The 18,804-nt window shown below is 34.7% G+C and overlaps 1 protein-coding gene across 1 annotated transcript in view; it reads right to left on the bottom strand.

The window, feature by feature from the left end:
- The window catches only part of LOC117316533, a 37,069-nt gene that overhangs the window by 2,299 nt on the left and 15,966 nt on the right, over positions 1 to 18,804 (bottom strand). Inside the window, exon 5 of the mRNA XM_033871172.1 lies at positions 451 to 539. Coding sequence (XP_033727063.1) covers positions 451 to 539 — 89 coding nt within the window. The remainder of the gene's footprint in view (positions 1 to 450; positions 540 to 18,804) is intronic.

Genomic DNA, 18,804 nt, shown 5'->3' with positions numbered 1-18,804 from the left:
TAAAACAACATGCAAAGAAATTGATTAATAGACGAAAATTAATAACTTGGATTAATGTTATAATGATGACCTCATTAAAAAGGGAGAAAAAATACTACTACAAGAAATAAGAATATAGTAATAGGAACTGACAGCATTAAAATACGGGAAGAAATGCAGAATAATGACAACAGAAACTGAGGCGGCATCAAAACCAAATAAAATATGTTAAATAAAACCCCCAAAACCTGCGTCAGTACAATATCAACAAGAAGCCAACAATACAAAGAGGCGGCATCAAAATCAAGGGAAAAATATAAAGAAAATATTATCTAAATAATTCAAATACTCACTTCTCATTAAAAGAACGAGAAATTATATCAGACTTGTATTTCATATTATAAAACGGTAATTTTCAAGAGAACGTAAACGACATACAAGTGGCAATGAACGGAAAACATGCGTATTTACCAGATATATCTCAATAAACGCCCTCTTCAGGAGCAGCATCTGATCATCAGTACACAGACCGGGAAATCCAGGCATTTCAAGAGCGAAACCTGAAATTGTAAAAACTGTTACTATACGTTGTTTAAATCATGTCAATATCGAAATATACTTGGTCACATCGAGTCGTGATTCATTCTTTTGTTCTGAAAAGTCCCGTTATCAATTAAATATTAGCATAACTGTATCACTTACTTATTTAACATAACCATATCAAAGACAATATATACTATCTTCAGTGTACCCCCTAAAGTTGTTCAGATTGATGTTTGTGTTATGAACATTGACTAACTACCACCAAGAGATAATGAGATGTAACATCTCTTGTTAAAACATCAACGGACAGAATACTGACAGGTTCGTCGCATATATAACTAAAAATTGGTAACATGAGAGCAAAATATGAACAAAATAGAGATAAACATCGCAGCCCTTGTAAAATTAGAATTGAATAGAAGGTAAGTATATCATTACTAGGAAGTTTATATAAACTAAGATATTAAGCTGCTGAGCGGTTTATGAGCGCTACTTCAAACGGAATATACAACGCCTAAATGTATAAATGAAAAGAGTGTTTCTGAAACGGAAAACAAAAATATATAGTATAATTAAAGGTCGGTTGTGACCCTCCGTGATTCCACATGCCCAAATACATTATCAAAACTTTGACTGGTGATTGAATGAAAAATTCTTATCTGATATCGAGATTGTTGTTTAACGTTTTGATACTTCGTATCAATGTCATGATTTTATGATTAAATTATACATATTTCTATAGAGAACATAGGAACTGATAATAATTGACGATTCACAATTTGAATAAAAAAATATATATATAAATATTTGCCCTAATAATTAGTACAAGTACCTCGGTAATGTTTTCAATACTGCAGGTAAAGTTATCCCCTCTGTAAAAACTCGTCAAATCAGACTTTCAAGGCATGTTTTGGCAATAACAGATCTTCCTCTTTAGTTCGGCCGATAGAGACATATAACTCTCAAAGATATATATCTCTATCACAAGTTCCTGTTTGCCGAAATCAGGGCAAAATTTGACTATTTTCCTTTCTTGATAAATCGCGATTTTAGAATTTCTCTTAAATTGTGTAAAGAAAAACAGTTTACTTTGCATCGAGAGGTGGTTGATGTTGACATCAAATTGATGCGTTCATTGATATGCAATGTTGTCGGTACTTGTCCTGTCTTGTAAACAAACTGTCAATTTATTAAACAAACTGTCAATCTAGTAAACAAACTGTCCTGCTAGTTAACAAACTGTCAATCTAGTAAACAAACTGTCAATCTAGTAAACAAACTGTCCATCTAGTAAACAAACTGTCCTGCTAGTAAACAAACTGTCCATCTAGTTAACAAACTGTCAATCTAGTAAACAAACTGTCAATCTAGTAAAAAAAACTGTAAATCTAATAAACAAACTGTCAATCTAGTAAACAAACTGTCCTCTAATAAACAAACTGTCAATCTAGTTAACAAACTGTCCATCTAGTAAACAAACTGTCCATCTAGTTAACAAACTGTCAATCTAGTAAACAAACTGTCCATCTAGTAAACAAACTGTCCATCTAGTAAACAAACTGTCCTGCTAGTAAACAAACTGTCAATCTAGTAAACAAACTGTCAATCTAGTTAACAAACTGTCAATCTAGTAAAAAAAACTGTCAATCTAGTTAACAAACTGTCCTGCTAGTAAACAAACTGTCCATCTAGTTAACAAACTGTCCATCTAGTTAACAAACTGTCAATCTAGTAAACAAACTGTCAGTCTAGTAAACAAACTGTCAATCTAGTTAACAAACTGTCAATCTAGTTAACAAAATGTCAATCTAGTTAACAAACTGTCAATCTAGTTAACAAAATGTCAATCTAGTTAACAAACTGTCAATCTAGTAAACAAACTGTCAATCTAGTCAACAAACTGTCCATCTAGTAAACAAACTGTCCTGCTAGTAAACAAACTGTCAATCTAGTAAACAAACTGTCAATCTAGTTAACAAACTGTCAATCTAGTAAAAAAACTGTCAATCTAGTTAACAAACTGTCCTGCTAGTAAACAAACTGTCAATCTGGTTAACAAACTGTCCATCTAGTTAACAAACTGTCAATCTAGTAAACAAACTGTCAATCTAGTAAACAAACTGTCAATCTAGTTAACAAACTGTCAATCTAGTTAACAAAATGTCAATCTAGTTAACAAACTGTCAATCTAGTTAACAAACTGTCAATCTAGTCAACAAACTGTCAATCTAGTAAACAAACTGTCAATCTAGTAAACAAACTGTCAATCTAGTAAACAAACTGTCAATCTAGTTAACAAACTGTCAATCTGGTTAAAAAACTGTCAATCTAGTTAGCAAACTGTCCTGCTAGTAAACAAACTGTCAATCTAGTTAACAAACTGTCAATCTAGTTAACAAACTGTCAATCTAATAAACAAACTGTCCATCTAGTAAACAAACTGTCCTGCTAGTAAACAAACTGTCCTGCTAGTAAACAAACTGTCAATCTAATACACAAACTGTCCATCTAATACACAAACTGTCAATCTAGTTAACAAACTGTCAATCTAGTAAAACAACTGTCAATCTAGTTAACAAACTTTCAATCTAGTTGACAAACTGTCAATCTAGTTAACAAACTGTCAATCTAGTTAACAAACTGTCCATCTAGTTAACAAAGTGTCAATCTAGTAAACAAACTGCCAATCTAGTAAACAAACTGTCAATCTAGTTAACAAACTGTCAATCTAGTTAACAAAATGTCAATCTAGTTAACAAACTGTCAATCTAGTTAACAAAATGTCAATCTAGTTAACAAACTGTCAATCTAGTAAACAAACTGTCCATCTAGTAAACAAACTGTCCATCTAGTAAACAAACTGTCCTGCTAGTAAACAAACTGTCAATCTAGTAAACAAACTGTCAATCTAGTTAACAAACTGTCAATCTAGTAAAAAAAACTGTCAATCTAGTTAACAAACTGTCCTGCTAGTAAACAAACTGTCAATCTAGTTAACAAACTGTCCATCTAGTTAACAAACTGTCAATCTAGTAAACAAACTGTCAATCTAGTAAACAAACTGTCAATCTAGTTAACAAACTGTCAATCTAGTTAACAAAATGTCAATCTAGTTAACAAACTGTCAATCTAGTTAACAAAATGTCAATCTAGTTAACAAACTGTCAATCTAGTTAACAAACTGTCAATCTAGTAAACAAACTGTCAATCTAGTAAACAAACTGTCAATCTAGTTAACAAACTGTCAATCTAGTTAAAAAACTGTCAATCTAGTAAGCAAACTGTCCCGCTAGTAAACAAACTGTCAATCTAGTTAACAAACTGTCAATCTAATAAACAAACTGTCAATCTAATACACAAACTGTCAATCTAGTAAAACAACTGTCAATCTAGTTAACAAACTTTCAATCTAGTTGACAAACTGTCAATCTAGTTAACAAACTGTCAATATAGTTAACAAACTGTCCTGCTAGTAAACAAAATGTCAATCTAGTAAACAAACTGTCAATCTAGTAAACAAACTGTCAATCTAGTCAACAAACTGTCAATCTAGTCAACAAACTGTCAATCTAGTTAACAAACTGTCAATCTAGTTTTCAAACTGTAAATCTAGTTAACAAACTGTCAATCTAGTTAACAAACTGTCAACCTAGTAAACAAACTGTCAATCTAGTTAACAAACTGTCAATCTAGTTAAAAAACTGTCAATCTTGTAAACAAACTGTCAACCTAGTAAACAAACTGTCAATCTAGTTAGCAAACTGTCAATCTAGTTAGCAAACTGTCAATCTTGTAAACAAACTGTCAACCTAGTAAACAAACTGTCAATCTAGTTAACAAACTGTCAATCTAGTAAACAAACTGTCAATATAGTTAACAAACTGTCAATCTAGTTAACAAACTGTAAATTTATTTAACAAACTGTCAATCTAGTTAACAAACTGTCAATCTAGTAAACAAACTGTCAATCTAGTCAACAAACTGTCAATCTAGTTAACAAACTGTCAATCTAGTTAACAAAATGTCAATCTAGTCAACAAACTGTCAATCTAGTTAACAAACTGTCAATCTAGTAAACAAACTGTCAATCTAGTAAACAAACTGTCAATCTAGTTAACAAACTGTCAATCTGGTTAAAAAAACTGTCAATCTAGTTAGCAAACTGTCCTGCTAGTAAACAAACTGTCAATCTAGTTAACAAACTGTCAATCTAGTTAACAAACTGTCAATCTAATAAACAAACTGTCCATCTAGTAAACAAACTGTCCTGCTAGTAAACAAACTGTCCTGCTAGTAAACAAACTGTCAATCTAATACACAAACTGTCCATCTAATACACAAACTGTCAATCTAGTTAACAAACTGTCAATCTAGTAAAACAACTGTCAATCTAGTTAACAAACTTTCAATCTAGTTGACAAACTGTCAATCTAGTTAACAAACTGTCAATCTAGTTAACAAACTGTCCATCTAGTTAACAAAGTGTCAATCTAGTAAACAAACTGTCAATCTAGTAAACAAACTGTCAATCTAGTTAACAAACTGTCAATCTAGTTAACAAAATGTCAATCTAGTTAACAAACTGTCAATCTAGTTAACAAAATGTCAATCTAGTTAACAAACTGTCAATCTAGTAAACAAACTGTCCATCTAGTAAACAAACTGTCCTGCTAGTAAACAAACTGTCCTGCTAGTAAACAAACTGTCAATCTAGTAAACAAACTGTCAATCTAGTTAACAAACTGTCAATCTAGTAAAAAAACCTGTCAATCTAGTTAACAAACTGTCAACCTAGTAAACAAACTGTCAATCTAGTTAACAAACTGTCAATCTAGTTAAAAAACTGTCAATCTTGTAAACAAACTGTCAACCTAGTAAACAAACTGTCAATCTTGTTAGCAAACTGTCAATCTAGTTAAAAAACTGTCAATCTTGTAAACAAACTGTCAACCTAGTAAACAAACTGTCAATCTAGTTAACAAACTGTCAATCTAGTAAACAAACTGTCAATATAGTTAACAAACTGTCAATCTAATTAACAAACTGTAAATTTATTTAACAAACTGTCAATCTAGTTAACAAACTGTCAATCTAGTAAACAAACTGTCAATCTAGTCAACAAACTGTCAATCTAGTAAACAAACTGTAAATCTAGTCAACAAACTGTCAATCTAGTCAACAAACTGTCAATCTAGTCAACAAACTGTAAATCTAGTAAACAAACTGTCAATCTAGTAAACAAACTGTCAATCTAGTTAACAAACTGTCAATCCAGTTAACAAACTGTCCTGCTAGTAAACAAACTGTCAATCTAGTAAACAAACTGTAAATCTAGTAAACAAACTGTCAATCAAGTAAACAAACTGTAAATCTAGTAAACAAACTGCCCATTTAATAAACAAACTGTCCATCTAGTAAACAAACTGTAAATCTAGTAAACAAACTGTCCATCTAGTAAACAAACTATCCATCTAATAAACAAACTGTCAATCTAGTAAACAAACTGTAAACCTAGTTAACAAACTGTCCATCTAATAAACAAACTGTCAATCTAGTAAACAAACTGTCAATCTAGTAAACAAACTGTCAATCTTGTAAACAAACTGTCCATCTAATAAACAAACTGTCCATCTAGTAAACAAACTGTCCATCTTGTAAACAAACTGTCCATCTAGTAAACAAACTGTCCATCTAATAAACAAACTGCCCATTTAATAAACAAACTGTCCATCTAGTAAACAAACTGTAAATCTAGTAAACAAACTGTCCATCTAGTAAACAAACTATCCATCTAATAAACAAACTGTCAATCTAGTAAACAAACTATCAATCTTGTAAACAAACTGTCCATCGAATAAACAAACTGTCCATCTAGTAAACAAACTGTCAATCTAGTAAACAAACTGTCAATCTAGTAAACAAACTGTCCATCAAATAAACAAAATGTCCATCTAGTAAACAAACTGTCCATCTAGTAAAAAACTGTCAATCTAGTAAACAAACTGTAAATCTAGTAAAAAACTGTCCATCAATCAGTACTAACATAAAAACCGGTATTTTACAGCGGTTGCGAAACAGTTTAATAAGTTATATCAACTTAATTAAGATGAAGGGTGTGAATGGTGTCACTGTGGGAGGAGTACCTAGACAAGACGCACGTAAGGCTCGACACTTTTGTCTTTCTTTACCCTCGCCAAAATACAGCTTATATTTTAAGACACTGACCATGAACTCTCTATGTATATATAATCAAAATGTATGAATGATGTGTGATATTTATGTTTGAGTTACCTCCCTTAAATATTAGTTATACATGTAATTTTTTCATTTCATAGTAAATTTATACATCTAATTATATATTTATACAATCCACTTACAACCTTAGGAGAGAAATTATATAGCCTTGGCCTGTTGTTTGATCCTAAGGGAGCCTACAATAATTGAAAGACATCATTGGTTTTAGTTCTGTTGAAAGTAACACTTAAAAAATACTATCCGCTTCCTACCTACAGCAATGATATATGCGACTTCTTGAACTCGTTCAGTAGAGCGTTAGTCCAGCAAAGCATAGGTGCAGAGGCTTCAGCAAGAAAAGCTTATATAAATATTTTAATTATGAACTCCTGTTAAAATATCATCTTTATTGGCTCAGTTGCAATTATTTTCTGTCAAGGAAGTATATCAACATCAAAACTCGTTTTGCTAATAGATACTGTCAATAATGTGAGCGACAGAATACACCCCTACAAATTGCTGTATAACTTTTTCGGCATAGCCGTCTAATTTTGTTTTGGTCCCCGGATATGACGCGACAGGTGGCGTTTCTGGTCAAGATGAAGTACGTGATTGGTCAATGTAGCGGTCAATGCAAAATGCAGATACATGTATACAGTTAAAAACGAAACAAAGTTAGAGGGACCTCACGGTAAACCAATATTTATTTTGTATTTTCTATCATATTATTTGGTATATCTTTTAAATAAATAACCTTCTGAACAATAATCATTCGAATTTAATGATGTATGTACATAAAACATCATTTATCAATTATTAAAATGTTATCACTCTGAATATGCAAATTTTGTGACATATATACGATACGGACGCCGCTCGTATTCTGCTTGATTGTTTGATAGTAGGTCATGACAATCTCGGTAAAATTTACACAAACTCGGTAATATTAACACAAACTCGGTAATAGTTCCACAAGCTCTGTAATATTTACACAGTCTGTACCAGTATATCGCTACTGTCACTATACTATATGAACAGTGTTTACACTTATTTACACATAAATATGTGTGTCGTAATATATACAGAACGTGTTATTTGACATTTAAACCACTGTATAATATCGTTATCCAACTAACCCAGATGGAATATAGATATCGCCTTGTAAACTATCGTCTATTTGTGTTGCCACGATTTCAAAACAGTCACGTAATGATTAAAAAATAAAATTCCGCGCTAAATTAAGAGGGGGATTCCCAACTAAATCGAGTGGTCAAGTTGGATATAGGGATTGACTGTGAACATTAGTACAGCACAGAAACATAACTGGAAAGGAACATAACGCGTACATTCAGTGAAAAATGCAACGTTTTTACCGTGATGTCCCTTTTAAATTGAATGCAAGCTGAATAAGTGGATGCATCTTTTCATATGACACATTTGCAGTCCTATTATCACCAAAATGATTCAAACTGATATAAGTTTTGTTATCCGTGCTGAAATTGCGCATTTATTAATTAAAATGTAGTTCATTAATTTATTTCACCAGTAGTTTTACATTATAACCACCAGCATTAAAACTATGCCGTTTATCTTTTTTAAAGATATTTCTTGTTTTGAAAATAAAATCTAAAAAGTAATTGGAACCATTTGGCGACATCCTAGATAGCGTATATCTTCTATTGTAGATATGACATTTAGAAAACGTAGCCCGCGTCTTCAAGTAATCTAAAGCTTGTTATGTTATGTACTAAATAGACCTAAACATCTGCAGACATCCCGGTCACCAAATCATACCTGGTCTCGGTCTAGAGCGATGATCACACGTCAGTCAAATCAAGTCACAGGACTGGTCTGTACAATACAAATTACAAGGTTGTGATCATAAGTCAGTCAATTACATGTATCAAGTCACAGGACTGGTCTGTACAATACAAACTACAAGGCTGTGAAGTAAAGTAAACTAAAGTAATGGTTTTCCGAAACGGTGGTAAATCAAGAAAAGAAGAAAAGTGGTTATATGACGGATGTGTATTAGAAACCGTAGATGAATTTAATTATCTGGGGATACAAATGAATTTTAATGGTAAATTTAAGAAAACTCAACAAAAAATTGCTGAACAAGGAAGAAAAGCATTATTTTCAATTTCGGGAGTATCAAAGAAACATTTTTTTAACGTTGAAACCCAACTACATGTTTTTGATACATACGTCGGTAGTATATTTAACTATGGGGCTGAAATTTGGGGTTTTCATAAAGCACCGGATATAGAGAAAATCCACTTACAGTTTTTAAAAAGATTATTGGGGGTTAAGAAAAGTACTTCTAATTGTATGATTAACCAAGAATTAGGGAGATTACCTTTTGTAATAGTGAGGAAATTTAGAATTTTTAAATATTGGTTGAAATTAAAACAAACCAATAACTGTGTGTTAAATGCTTGTTATCAAGATATGTTAGAAAACGGGAATGAATGGTTGAATGAAGTAAAAGAAGAACTGTATAGAATGGGTGTTGGGTATATATGGCAAAATGGGGATATTTATACAGCTGATTATATTATGAATATTGTTGAATGCAGACTATGTGATATATTTATACAAGAATGTAAAGAAAAAATCAATTCATCTTCCAAGTGTTCACTGTACAAGTTTATTAGTGAAAAGTTCTACTTACAGCCATATTTATCAAAACCAATAGGTACTTCTAATTTAAAAGAAATAACTAGAATTATATTGTCATCACATAAATTAAATATTGAAATTGGTAGATTTAATAACTTAGAAAGAAATCAAAGAATTTGTTCCTATTGTAACAGTGGAGACATTGAAGATGAATTTCATTTTATTATTAAATGTGAATTTCATTTAGACCTAAGAAAACGTTTTATTAAGAAATATTATTATAATAAACCTAGTATGTACAAATTTATTCAACTTCTAGAAACAGTAAACAAAAAAGATCTTTCAAATTTAGCAAAATATATTAAATACAGTAATAAACAAAGAACAGATTTTTTATTAGTATAAAAAAAAAAATGTCCTTCTACACTCTACCTGTTGTACAATGTATGTGTTAGTCCGGTTGTGTGTGAGTGTGTGTATGCGAGTGTGTGGTTTTTGTATTGTATCATTTCTGTACATGTATATATTTGTTGAACCGATGAGCCGTAAGGCTCAAGGAAATAAAGAACTTGAACTTGATCATTAGTCAGTCAATTACATTCTACCAAGTCACAGGACTGGTCTGTACAATACAAACTACAAGGTTGTGTAACTTGTGATCTTACGTCATTTGTATGTGTATCAAGATTATATTTTTGAATTACTGATAATTTATTTAAATATGATTGTCTTCAACTTGAAAGTTTAGTATCAGCAAAAAGTCTCGAAAATAAGCCATAAACTCCACACTAAAAATATTATATATGCAAGTCTCGGCATGGAAGAACAAGAATCAACGTAGTAACTGTACTACACATGCTGGTACGAAAATTAATTCAGTCCAGGTCGCCCAGAGATGGATGGAAATGTACATTAGTTAGGTGGGTAATGTTTTTTTTTATCTAATGCAGTGTTACTGACCTGGTTCAGGACTTAATCATATAACAAGTATGAAACTCTGTAAATCAATCATATTTCCAAGAGCGTTATTTGAATGTGAGCTTTGGTTCATGCTTTCCTCTACTGATTGGCGTCATTTAGAAAATCACCAACTACTTCTATAAACAAATTATGCAGAACTTCCCAGGTCACACTAGATCGGATATTGTTCTAGGAATGGTATGCTTGTCATTACTTTCTCAATATGTAGAACAATGTAAACAACGACTTTTCGTGACTTTGTGTAATGAACAAACTTAATGAACAGCAACACAATTGTTTTTGTTACGTATATATCATTTCTATCACATAGTATTTATAAGTGAAACGATGGTGTATATCCCATATATTGAATGAATCGAACAGCCTCCCTGCATTCCTAACAAACTAATGAGGAAGTATGTGTGTAGTTAGATCAAGCTGAAAGGAAACAACAGATTCACACTATACTTGGCTATCCCTCCAACGGGATGGCTCTCGCCCTTGGAGAGGATCGTGTACATTTTCGCCTTATCCGAGACTGTTTTTTACGTAGATATATTATCTTCATATTGTCTGTAACTCTTCTATTGATGTCATTTAAATCAGTTTCTAACATGGAATCCCTAATGTCAATTCACAATGAGGTTGTAGTATGTATAGACTGCGTTCGTGTGTTGACCCGTCTCAATACAGTTGATTAACTCCATCCTGTATCGACATTCGTATTTACTTTATTCACTAGACTGGAATCATTTACATATCTAGTTACATACATTGGTTTTGTCTGCTTAAAGTATCTTCTTTTTTACTATACACATGACAAGTTTTTCTGTATTTATATTTACATTCGTCGTACATTATGATTTATCAGGGAGGAATAAAGAAATGATATTCTGTATTTGTAAGTCGCGACTTATTTTTAAGGTAAATCATATGTCCAGTCCTCAGGGAAACTACCCTCAAGATGAATGCATGGATATAAAACATATCTTACATTGTTTTGTTTTCACTGTCAAAATCAAAATCGTAATTAAGGAGAAGTTGACGAATGTTTCCCGCCCACACATTATCAGTGTACCAGTAACATAACCCACCGATTCAACCTAATAAAGTATATGTATATAAAACGCATTTCTCGCGTAATATTCAAGGTAAAATAAAGTTTCATACGAGGTTTTGTGTGGAAATAGCTTTTATTATTTTAAATTTTTTGGACGATCTCTGTTCGAAGTTCATATTCACATTTCCCTCACAACCAACAGTCAAAATGAAAATATCGGTAACTTGAGTTAAGACTTTACAAATATCTCCCCTCTTGAAAAAAAATGTCGGTTAAGTGTTTTGGCTTGTAGAAATACTCAGGAGCCTGTCAACAATACCTTGCAGCGATAAAATCATCGTTTATATACAAACTTAAGATTCTAAAACCGATATCAAGAGCATGTGGCAGATTTAACACATGTGTACAACAACGATTTCTAGCTTATCAGGACATGAATACCTTTACTTTATTGCAGATATATTCACAAAATTGAAAAATATCGGTATTATTTTTCATTTCAACAAATTTTATTGTTTTAAAAAAAAAACAATTGGATTGAACATCAGGCTTAAGCCTATTTTAAGTTCTCTCCGTATTATAATAATATTAACAAAATAAAAACATCCGGTATTAATAGCATACAATGTAGAGTAATATATAGTATTACACACACACACACACACACACACACACACACACTCGCACATGTTATACATGTATATGTACAAGGGAAAGAAATTCAAATACTCTATGTATATAAACAGTGGGTTTTCCATTACTATTATGATTAGAATTTATAGATTTGTTTGATATTGCAATGTTATCTGCCTGGATGGGAGGCAGGTGCCTAGTCAAACCAAGAGTTTCCGACAAAAATGTCCATGAGGTGCTTACACCCAGTAGTCATCCACTCATGGCTGAATACACACCTGCCCTCCAACCCAGGCAGACACTATGCACATATATGTGTTTTTAACTTTTTCTTTCCAGCTTAGAATAATTACGGTAATTATAAACTCAGAGTATTAAATGGTTTAGTATTACTCATCCAAAACAGGGTCACCTACATAGATTCTTGCGCAAAACTGCACAGACATGAACAAAATTTTTTAAGATGTTCATAATATCTCATCAACTATACAAGGATAAATGACAAATACATTTTTACTAAGATCTTAATTTGATAAAACATATACATGTACTAATGAACCACTAATTCCTAAGTTACACTGGTTTAGGCTGACCTTTACCCTTAGGACCAACTAATAGACATATAATAGACTTCCAGTACTAAAGACTTGAATCAGACCCCGACTTTTGACTTAATGACTAATGTAATAGTCTATATGTGTTTTTAATATATCTAATTACATTATCAAAGATATGAGTGTTTATATCATCACTGTAACTGTCAGAGCCATTTAGGAGTATATCAATATGAAAATATCGGTATTATCATAAGTCGATACCACAGAGACATTTTGTAAGGTCGGTGAGTACAATTACATATAGATAAATAGATTAGACAACAGGCTAAGCCTTTACTGTTGGTATACCAGACGTTAATGAAGTAAGAGGTGTGTATATTACGGGTGATGTACTAGGCGTCTGTGTAGTGAGAGGTGTGTATGTTACGGGTGATGTACTAGTCGTCAGTGTGGTGAGAGGTGTGTATGTTACGGGTGATGTACTAGGCGTCTGTGTAGTGAGAGGTGTGTATGTTACGGGTGATGTACTAGGCGTCTGTGTAGTGAGAGGTGTGTATGTTACGGGTGATGTACTAGGCGTCTGTGTAGTAGGGGTGTATATGTTACGGGTGATGTACTAGGCGTCTGTGTAGTGAGAGGTGTATATGTTACGGGTGATGTACTAGGCGTCAGTGTAGAGAGAGGTGTGTACTTTATGGGTGATGTACTAGGCGTCTGTGTAGTGAGAGGTGTGTATGTGACGGATGATGTACAAGGCGTCTGTGTAGTGAGAGGTGTGTATTTTGTGGGTTATGTACTAGGCGTCTGTGTAGTGAGAGGTGTGTATGTGACGGATGATGTACAAGGCGTCTGTGTAATTAGAGGTGTGTATGTTATGGGTGATGTACTAGGCGCCTGTGTAGTGAGAGGTGTGTATTTTACAGGTGGTGTACTAGTCGTCTAGGTAGAAGGATGTGTGTATTTCATTGGTGATGTACAAGGCGTCTGTGTAGTGAGTGATGTGTATTTTGTGGGTTATGTACTAGGCGTCTGTGTAGTGAGAGGTGTGTATTTTACAGGTGATGTACTAGGCGTCTGTGTAGTGAGATGTGTGTATGTTATGGGTGATGTACTAGGCGTCTGTGTAATTAGAGGTGTGTATGTTACGGGTGATGTACTAGGCATCTGTGTAGTGAGAGGCGTGTATTTTATGGGTGATGTACTAGGCGTCTGTGTAATTAGAGGTCTGTATTTTATGGGTGATGTACTAGGCGTCTGTGTAATTAGAGGTGTGTATGTTACGGGTGATGTACTAGGCATCTGTGTAGCGAGAGGTGTGTACTTTATGGGTGATGTACTAGGCGTCTGTGTAATTAGAGGTGTGTATGTTACGTGTGATGTACTAGGCGTCTGTGTAGTGAGAGGTGTGTACTTTATGGGTGATGTACAAGGCGTCTGTGTAGTGAGAGGTGTGTATGTTACGGGTGATGTACTAGGCGTCAGTGTAGTGAGTGGTGTGTATGTTACGGGTGATGTACTAGGCGTCTGTGTAGTGAGAGGTGTATATATTACGGGTGATGTACTAGGCGTCTGTGTAGTGAGAGGTGTGTATTTTATGGGTGATGTACTAGGCGTCTGTGTAGTGAGAGGTGTGTATGTTACGGGTGATGTACTAGGCGTCTGTGTAGAGAGAGGTGTGTATGTTACGGGTGATGTACTAGGCGTCTGTGTAGTGAGAGGTGTGTATGTTACGGGTGATGTACTAGGCGTCTGTGTAATTAGAGGTGTGTATGTTACGGGTGATGTACTAGGCATCTGTGTAGTAAGAGGTGTGTATTTTGTGGGTTATGTACTAGGCGTCTGTGTAGTGAGAGGTGTGTATGTTACGGGTGATGTACTAGTCGTCTGTGTAGTGAGAGGTGTGTATGTTACGGGTGATGTACTAGGCGTCTGTGTAGTGAGAGGCGTGTATGTTACGGGTGATGTACTAGGCGTCTGTGTAATGAGAGGTGTGTATGTTACGGGTGATGTACTAGGCGTCTGTGTAGTGAGAGGTGTGTATGTTACGGGTGATGTACTAGGCGTCTGTGTAGTGAGTGATGTGTATTTTGTGGGTGATGTACTAGGCGTCTGTGTAGTGAGAGGTGTGTATTTTACAGGTGATGTACAAGACGTCTGTGTAGTGAGTGATGTGTATTTTGTGGGTGATGTACAAGGCGTCTGTGTAGTGAGATGTGTGTATTTGATGGGTGATGTACAAGGCGTCTGTGTAGTGAGAGGTGTGTATTTTGTGGGTGATGTACTAGGCGTCTGTGTAGTGAGAGGTGTGTATTTTACAGGTGATGTACAAGGCGTCTGTGTAGTGAGAGGTGTGTGTTTTAGAGGTGGTGTACTAGGCGTCTGTGTAGAGGGAGGTGTGTATGTGACGGATGATGTACAAGTCGTCTGTGTAGTGAGAGGTGTGTATTTTACAGGTGATGTACTAGGCGTCTGTGTAGTGAGAGGTGTGTATGTTACGGGTGATATACTAGGCGTCAGTGTAGTGAGAGGTGTGTACTTGATGGGTGATGTACTAGGCGTCTGTGTAGTGAGAGGTGTGTATGTGACGGATGATGTACTAGGCGTCTGTGTAGTGAGAAGTGTATATGTTACGGGTGATGTACTAGGCGTCAGTGTAGTGAGAGGTGTGTAATTTATGGGTGATGTACTAGGCGTCTGTGTAGTGAAGGTGTGTATGTGACGGATGATGTACAAGGCGTCTGTGTAGTGAGAGATGTGTATTTTGTGGGTTATGTACTAGGCGTCTGTGTAGTGAGAGGTGTGTATGTGACGGATGATGTACAAGGCGTCTGTGTAATTAGAGGTGTGTATGTTATGAGTGATGTACTAGGCGCCTGTGTAGTGAGAGGTGTATATGTTATGGGTGATGTACTAGGCGTCTGTGTAGTGAGAGGTGTGTATTTTACAGGTGATGTACTAGGCGTCTGTGTAGTGAGAGGTGTGTATGTTACGGGTGATATACTAGGCGTCAGTGTAGTGAGAGGTGTGTACTTGATGGGTGATGTACTAGGCGTCTGTGTAGTGAGAGGTGTGTATGTGACGGATGATGTACTAGGCGTCTGTGTAGTGAGAAGTGTATATGTTACGGGTGATGTACTAGGCGTCAGTGTAGTGAGAGGTGTGTAATTTATGGGTGATGTACTAGGCGTCTGTGTAGTGAAGGTGTGTATGTGACGGATGATGTACAAGGCGTCTGTGTAGTGAGAGATGTGTATTTTGTGGGTTATGTACTAGGCGTCTGTGTAGTGAGAGGTGTGTATGTGACGGATGATGTACAAGGCGTCTGTGTAATTAGAGGTGTGTATGTTATGAGTGATGTACTAGGCGCCTGTGTAGTGAGAGGTGTATATGTTATGGGTGATGTACTAGGCGTCTGTGTAGTGAGAGGTGTGTATTTTACAGGTGGTGTACTAGGCGTCTATGTAGAGGGAGGTGTGTATTTTATGGGTGATGTACTAGGCGTCAGTGTAGTGAGATGTGTGTATTTTATGGGTGATGTACTAGGCATCTGTGTAGTGAGAGGTGTGTATTTTATGGGTGATGTACTAGGCGTCTGTGTAGTGAGAGGTGTGTATTTTATGGGTGATGTACTAGGCGTCTGTGTAGTGAGAGGTGTGTATTTGATGGGTGATGTACTAGTCGTTTGTGTAGTGAGAGGCGTGTATTTTATGGGTGATGTACTAGGCATTTGTGTAGTGAGAGGTGTGTATGTTACGGGTGATGTACTAGGCGTCTGTGTAATTAGAGGTGTGTATGTGACGGATGATGTACTAGGCGTCTGTGTAGTGAGAGGTGTGTATTTACAGGTGATGTACTAGGCGTCTGTGTAATTAGAGGTGTGTATGTGACGGATGATGTACTAGTCGTCTGTGTAGTGAGAGGTGTGTATTTTATGGGTGATGCACTAGGCGTCTGTGTAATTAAAGGTGTGTATGTGACGGATGATGTACAAGGCGTCTGTGTAGTGAGAGGTGTGTATTTGATGGGTGATGTACTAGGCGTCGTAGTGAGAAGTGTGTATTTTATGGGTGATGTACTAGGCGTCTGTGTAATTAGAGGTGTGTATTTTATGGGTGATGTACTAGGCGTCTGTGTAGTGAGAGGTGTGTATTTTACAGATGATGTGCAAAGCGTCTGTGAAGTGACCAATCTAAGTTTTTACTACTTACTAATTTTGAATCCATTTCCAGTTTGTGATATACAAATTTATCAAATACAGGTATGGAATTGCCCACCGCAATCTTCTACATTGTATGTACATTGATAAACTATGTGGTATTACTGCATATATACAATGTAAGTTTTATTGGGAATAAAAAAGGGAACTTTAATCGGGTGATGTACAAGGCGTCTGTGTAGTGAGAGGTGTGTATTTTATGGGTGATGTACTAGGGAACTTTAATCGGGTGATGTATCTGTATTATCACATTAACAGATCTAGGTTGAATCACAAGATAGTCTGCTCCGCCCCCTCATCGACAAATCCATTGACTCTCTGATCACCTAAAAGGAGGTAGGATACCTTATCGCTGGATTTCGTTCCTTTTTAAAAATAAGTTTACCATACGTAATAACTGTTATGGCTAACCAACCTGAATAATGAACTGAGTTAGCAAGGATCAGATAAAACCAGAAGCTATTTTGTAGATTTTACTCTAGTCATAAACTCTATGTTTTCATCAGTGATAAACTCGCAAACTTTTCATTTTTATTAAAAAAAAAACACAAACAAAAAAAACCAGTCGTGTTTTTCTAGTCATGTCTATTAGTTAGTATCTGAAGATATAAGTTCAGATTTGCAAAATATACTTATTTTTTGCTTTAAATGTTCAAACCCTGTATACTTGAGTTCACGACACAGTGTGACACTGATAGAGATAAAAACAAACTTAAAATCCTTGTCCGATTTGCTTAGTAAATAGTTTATATTTCAGTTCAAATTCATAAAATAAAAATCTGTTATTATTTATATCTGTGAGTCTTGGTGAGCAAAATCTAGAACTTCATCATCATCATCGTCGTCGTCGTCGTCGTCGTTGTTATCGTCGTCGTCAACAACGGGTTATTTTACAGCATTCATCCAATTATATTTACATTTCCATTGTGTGTTCTCTATATGAAAGTACTAACAAAATTAGCGTTAATTCCTAGGTGAACAATTAACCTGCCGCGTATGAATACATACAGTACATATTTGACGGTGCCACGTAGAATGCAGAAGTGTGAATATAAAATCGCGTTTGATTACACATGAAATAATGTTTCATCAACTTTAAAACTTGTTAATAATTATAAAATTGAAGACAACATTTCAATATTTTTCTTTCATGATGATTAAAATAGTAAATTTGTGTGGAACTATATTTTGTGTACTTGTGTACTTGATTACCTTTCCCGCCAAATTGGAACTATCGAGATCTGTTACGCTGTTACATCGATCATTCAGCTGTTTCGTCACTACGTATAACGAACGTAGAATACTGTTTCATATGATTTTTTTCAAAGATTACGTTGAAAAATAGTTTTGAAATGTAAATATAAGAAATAATTGTTATTTTTTGTTGTTCACTGGTGTATGAATGGCATTTTTTGACAGATATTTTAAATGACACGCTGACGCGTGTCATTTAAAATATCTGTCAAAAAATGCCATTCATACACAAGTGAACAACAGAAAATAACAATATTTTCTTAAATATCATTTGCAGATACAATGTACTTATTTGGTCTAACCAAGATAAAATATAAGCCTGGCTTATAGGTCAAAGGTCATCAATTTTCAACCTTTTTCAAAAAGATCTTTCAGTAATCAATGCAGACTGCCATGCCAATAAAGATGCTTTCATTTTCTGTATAACGATTACTCTTTGTACTTAGCATTAAGTGCCAGTCTACAGTCTGCATAGTTGATATGTATGATGCTCAGGTGACAGACTTGTGTTAAAGTGAATGGCAATGACATACAAGGTCACACGATTCAACTGAATTGAAATCCTCAAACGTCATCTTCTCAATACACATGAGGCATGGAACACAATATTGGGTCTTTATCTTGCTTGGATAAATGACAATTGATTATTTAGATTTTAACCTGTCTTTTTCTCATTCACCAAAAATGCCTTTAGTTGTGATATTTGCCCATATTTTTTTCAAATATAACAGGATTCAAATGTGGGA

Source organism: Pecten maximus, chromosome 2 (genome assembly GCF_902652985.1).
Source record: "Pecten maximus chromosome 2, xPecMax1.1, whole genome shotgun sequence".
In the NCBI taxonomy this organism is placed as follows: Eukaryota; Metazoa; Mollusca; class Bivalvia; order Pectinida; family Pectinidae; genus Pecten; species Pecten maximus.
The sequence above is the reverse complement of the archived record's forward strand: the minus strand, read 5'-3'. Positions and strand labels throughout refer to the sequence as shown.